At 46.7% G+C, this 6,000-nt stretch overlaps 1 protein-coding gene across 1 annotated transcript in view; it reads right to left on the reverse strand.

Annotated features, from left to right (window-relative positions):
• The window catches only part of tmem214 (transmembrane protein 214), a 102,959-nt gene extending 99,218 nt beyond the window's left edge, over positions 1 to 3,741 (reverse strand). Inside the window, 1 exon segment of the mRNA XM_072498936.1 lies at positions 3,503 to 3,741. Within this exon segment, the coding sequence (XP_072355037.1) occupies positions 3,503 to 3,629 (127 nt within the window). The 5' untranslated portion in view covers positions 3,630 to 3,741.
• Between the last annotated feature and the right edge of the window lie 2,259 nt (positions 3,742 to 6,000).

Consider the following 6,000-nt stretch of genomic DNA (forward strand, 5'->3'; position numbering starts at 1 on the left):
GGTATGGCAACTGCTCGGCCCAGGACCGCAAGAAACTTCAGAGAGTCGTGAACACTGCCCAGTCCATCACACGAACCTGCCTCCCATCCATTGACGCCATCTACACCACCCGCTGCCTGGGGAAAGCGGGCAGCATAATCAAAGATCCCTCCCACCCAGCTTACTCACTCTTCCAACTTCTTCCATCGGGCAGGAGATACAGAAGTCTGAGAACACGCACGAACAGACTCAAAAACAGCTTCTTCCCCACTGTCACCAGACTCCTAAATGACCCTCTTATGGACTGACCTCATTAAACACTACACCCTGTATGCTTCATCCGATGCCAGTGCTTATGTAGTTACATTGTATATATTGTGTTGCCCTATTATGTATTTTCTTGTATTTCCTTTTAATGTATTTAATGATCTGTTGAGCTGCTCGCAGAAAAATACTTTTCACTGTACCTCAGTACACGTGACAATAAACAAATCCAATCCAATCCTTTGAGTAAGCCGAACCCCCAAAAACCTGTAAATAGACACTTGTAAATACGTGCTCTGGACATTCAGAGGATTGTAACAGATGTATGTTGAATAAAGGGGGCCAGCATTTATTGCCCTTCAGAAGGTGGTGGTGAACTGCCTTCTTGAACCACTGCAGTTCATGTGGTGTAGGTACAACTACTGTGCTATTCAGGAGGAGTTCCATGATTTTGACCCAGCAACAGTGAAGGAATGGCGATATATTTCCACGTCAGGGTGGTGAGCGACTTGGAGAGGAACCTCCAGGTGGTGAGGTTCCCTGGTATTTGCTGCTTTGGTCTTTCTAGATGGTTGCGGTTGTGTGCTTGGATGGTGCTGCCTAAGAGGGGTAGCGGCTCGGGTATCCATAGGATTAATATGGCTAGTCCAGTTTCTGATGAATGAGAACTCTGGATGTCGATAGCGGGTAATTCAGCAATGGTAATGCCATTGAATGTGATGGGGTGATGGTTAGACCTTCAAGGAAATGGCCATTGTCCGGCACTTGTGCGGCATGAATGTAACTTGCCATTTGTCAGCTCAAGCCTGGATATTGGACATCTGCATCTGGACATGGACTGCTTCATTATCTGAGGAGTCATGAATGGTGAACATTAATGAACATCCCCATTTTTGACCTCATGATGGAAGAACGATCATTGATGAAGCAGCTGAAGATGATTAGGCCTAAGACACTACCATGAGGAACTCCTGCAGTGATGCTCGGAGACTGACATGATTGACTTCCAACCACCACAACCATCTTGCTTTGTGCCAGGTATGACTCCAATCAGCGGAGAGTTTACTCCGATTCCCATGGACTCCAGTATAGCTAGGGCTCCTTGATGCCATACTCGGTCAAATGTTGCCTTGATGTCAAGGGCAGTCACTCTCATCTCTGATATACAGCTCTTTGTTCCATGTTTGAACCAAGGCTGTAATGAGGTCAGGAGCTGATGGAGAATAGACTGATAGGGCAGTAATTGGCTGTGTTCGATTTGTCCTGTTTCGTGTGTACAGGACAACACCTGGTCAATTTTTCACATTGTCGGGTAGATGCCAGTGTTGTAGCTGTACTGGAACAGCTTGGCTAGGAGTGCGGCAAGCTCTGGAGTACAAGTCTTCAGTACTATTGTGCCAGATCCACAAATGGTTGTCCAACTTGTGACTTCTGCTTTTCAAAACTGTGCCTCGCTGAGGATTATTTAATTCTGGCTGTAGAAAAACAACTATTCCATGTACTTTTGATAGGTGGAATCTTTCAACAATGTTGTAAGCATGTCATATGTGGGGAAAAAGCAAAATTAAAGTCCCCCAGTGGAACAAATTAAAACATAAGATGATCAAGAACATGATACATTAACAGAGGCAGTTCTACTGGAACCAAAATTCTGGTATGCATCATATGACATCTGGTCCTTTTAAAATCATTGTACTGGACAGCGAAATTCACCATTAAACATTCTCAAAGTACTCGGCAAGTTGCTTAAAAAAAAAGGCTGAGCTATATAAAGTTGCAGCCATGAATACAGGCTCTTGGAGGTATGCTTTTATGAAATATGCTGGGGGGAGGGGGGATGGCAAGAATTTGAATACAAGGCATGAGGAGTTAAATTATTTGTTGGCTTCAATTGCTGAAAACTAATTTTAGAGTAATCTCTGCACTAATTTCAACTGGTATATAGTGGCACCTGAAGACATTTCCCCATCTCGTGGCCTTATGGGCTCAATTTACACCACCAGTTTTAACTCTCAGACCCATTTTTTCCATAAGTGGGCAAGCAGTAGTTATTTTCTTTATAAAACCAAATTAATTATTCAATCAATAAGTTAAACTTAGCTAAAATCACAGATCATTAAGGTTTCAAGCCCGATTCCCCTCTCCGTGCTGAGTGAACCTTTTTCGATCTGGGCAACAGTATTAAAATGGTACAACTTATTACAGCTCTTCTCAATTGGAATTCACACTGCAGATCATCTAACCAGCATCATTGGTGGAGATACTCACTGTGAACATCAAATCAAACGCAATTGCAAAGATGACTGCAGCCATGTATGTACCCTAGCAACATTTGCATGATTAACAGTCAGCTGGGCAAAATACATGATGATCGTTGTTTGCCAACAAAGAATCCCGATTTTTAGAAGAAATAAAACTGACAAAAGAAAATCACAGGAGCCAAAGAAGAGCCATATCCACTCTCCAAAATCAATGGCAAGTGTTTGAAGGGGATGAGGCAAGAGAATGGTTTTGCAGAACACTAAAAGTGATCCATGTCGTTTTAACACACCACTACAAAATTAATGGCAAGGTTAACATCCAAATAACAATTCTCAAAAGTCATCTTAAACTTGCTTCAGTCTTGGAAAGCTGCTCATCGATTCATTGCAACCCGAATTTAATTCCTTCATAACGATTTGCAAACATCACCAAGATCTCTCTAACGTTGGTTGTCAATTCACCCAGTAGAATCAAAACATTTTGATGCAAAGCGAGTCCAACAAGACTACTGTACAACACCCCAAATTAAATCATATATGGAATATTTAAGGGGACAAGGGTGAGACTTAAAAGCAACGTCACACTTTAGCAGCACTGATACTTCACCAGAATGGTCAACACTGTTGGTCACAAGCATACTGTTAAAAAAAACAAGTGGAAGGAACTAATGCTACCTACTGAAATCAGCACTCGCTGAAACACAGCGCTGGAGCAACATAAAACGATTCACTACACTACCTCCAGAAACAGCACAACCCTGATTCAAATCAAAATGTCAGAGTATCCCGAATGACACTTCCGACACAAGATGCTCCGTGTCAGCACAGAGCATGTGAGCTAACCGGTAACACGCACGGCAAGGCCGAGGACGCCACCATTTCCAGGCAGTGCTGTGTGCGGGGGTTTAACCGGCACAAGGGCCCTCTCTCCTCCTCCCCCCGGACTCGCTGGAAAGGCCACTGGCTCATGTGGGGAGAGAGAGAGAGCTTTTACTCACGGACTGGGTCGATCCGTGGCATGTTCTCAGACAGAGCTTTCCGCGCCGACTTCTTTTCATTTCTAGTCAAAGTGGTCTTCTTGTTTTTCTTATTGACGATTTCCCACTTGCCAGCAGCAGACGCCATTCCGGCCGAGGTGGCCCAGGTGCCGGTTACTGGCGGGGGGGGGGGGGGGGGGGTCGGGTCGGTTGCTAAGGACCGGGTACGAGCACCGAGCTCGAAACCGCCACCCACAACGGCTCCAAGAGTTTCTCAATCGGCCGCCTTTCAAACTCAGCCTTCCGTCCAATCAGAGCGGCCCGCGGCCGCCAGCTCCGCACGCAGCGCGCCACGTCGTGTGAATTCCTTGTGACGTCACACGGCGCCGCGCTTTCCGCGCGCGCGTGCTCGCCCGCGGAGGGGTGGGGTGAAATTGTGTTGGAATGTGAGCCGGGGTGACACGTTCCATTCTCAAGCCGGAGCACTCATTGGTGAAGATCGACAGTCACTCCACTTGAATATATTTCCCAAATATACGGCATGTTGCTACAAGTTCTGAAAATAAACACTGCTCCGTATGTTTAAATGGGCCTGGCGACTGTGTTTTTCTGTGCCCCTCCGCACACGCTCGTTTGACAGCTCTGCCATTTGGTCCCCATTCAATGGTCTATGCAGCAGGCGACACAGGAGTTCTTAATTTATTTGGGATTCGAATTGTCTGAACTCTGTCCACCGCAACCCCCTCCCACCCCCTTCGGAACACCAGCAGGGTCTTCATTTTGCAAGCTGTTATCTGGATAAATTGCTTTTATTTAAATTATACCCTTTTGAGGAAAGTATGTAAACTACGCCGCCGTTTGAAAATTAAGACCGATGATTGGGAAAGGTCACGGAGGAGTTCGCGTGGCTCCAGTTGTTTCATGTTGTGCACGACATGGGCGTATTAATTTTCTTTCAGAGTATTTTCAAACTGAGTCCTGAAAAGAAAGAAAATCACTTGCATTTACATAGCACCTTTCATAATCGCATGAGATCACAAACGCACTTTACAGCCATTGATCACTTCTGATCTGTCCTCACTGTTGAAGCAAAATACAAAGTGATATTTCTGTTGGTTCTGTACTTTATTCATAATGTGAAATTAAGTACTGGTGGACCTTGCTGGAGTGCTGCACATAGTATGAAAAAGAAAAATTAAGAAATCTGAAAAATAGGTTGTTTTAAGAAGACTTTGCATCAGTCTTCACGGTGGAAGACACCAGTGGGATGCCAGAGCTCCAGGAGAACCAGGGGGCAGAGGTGAGTGCAGTGACCATCACTAAGGAGAAGGTTCTGGGGAAACAAAGGTCTGAAGGTGGATAAGTCACCTGGACCGGATGGACTACACCCCAGAGTCCTAAAAGAGATAGCTGAGGAAATTGTGGAGGCATTAGTGATGATCTTTCAGGAATCACGAGGCAGGAAGGGTCCCAGAGGACTGGAAGGTAGATAATGTAACACCACTGTTTAAGAAGAGAGGGAGGCGGGACTTCCGGGTGCGGCTATGCAGAGCTCGGTCGCATATTCGGTAGCTCCTGCTTGGAACGGACTTTTGGGCTTGTTACAGGGCCCCCACGGCATTTGTTTGACATTTCCCGGTGTGGGAAGAAGGCTGCAACATTCCCCCCACAGTGTCCCCCAGGAATGGTATGTCTCTTGGTTGCCAGACCCGGCAGAAACAGTAAAAGATTTGGCTGCAACTGCAGGATAAACAGGGCCTCTTCCAGCATGCAGGCGAGGGAAGGGCAAGCTTAAAGCTGCAAGCTGACTTGAGGGCCTTTATCAAAGGTGAATTCTAGCAGCAGAGGGAACAACTGTGAAATGATCACACCAAGGCCACTGTGTAGCGCTACAATTACTCAAGTCGAGAAGTGGTTAAGTCAATCAAGGCTTTATTAAGCAAAATTTGTTCCCCAGCAGCTCAGTTACAGAATGCGGCTGCTGGGAGCACTCGGGCTCTTATACTCCGCCTTTCTGGGCGGAGCCAGCAGGCGGCAGATCCAACCAGGACCCGGGACCTGTCAGCCAATAGCCTCTCGGCTTCACAGGTACCGTACTACCCCTAATACATACCACCAAACACTGAAGAAGTGGGGACGATGCTTCCGGTGGCGGCCATGGAGGAGTAGGTCGCGCATTCGGCAGCTCCCATCTGGAACGGACTCTCAGACCTTTTTCAGGAGTTTCCACAGACATTTTGGGGCAGATTGGTGAAGCGAACACTGCCAAAAGGATTCCCTCTCGATACTTCCAGTTGCGGCTATGCGGAGCTAAGTCGCACATTCGGCGGCTCCTGCAAAAACGGACCTTTGGGCTCTTTTCAGGGCTCCCAAGGGCACTTTTTCGACGTTTCCCGGTGTGGGAAGGAGTTAATAATAGCTCCCCATCAGCATATGGCTTTAACTAGGAGCGGGGCGACAAAAAAGGTGGTGGTGGACCAGAAGAAGGGAGGGAAGAAGGACAAAATGGCGGCGGGCAG

Source organism: Scyliorhinus torazame, chromosome 4 (assembly GCF_047496885.1).
Source record: "Scyliorhinus torazame isolate Kashiwa2021f chromosome 4, sScyTor2.1, whole genome shotgun sequence".
Lineage (NCBI taxonomy): Eukaryota > Metazoa > Chordata > Chondrichthyes > Carcharhiniformes > Scyliorhinidae > Scyliorhinus > Scyliorhinus torazame.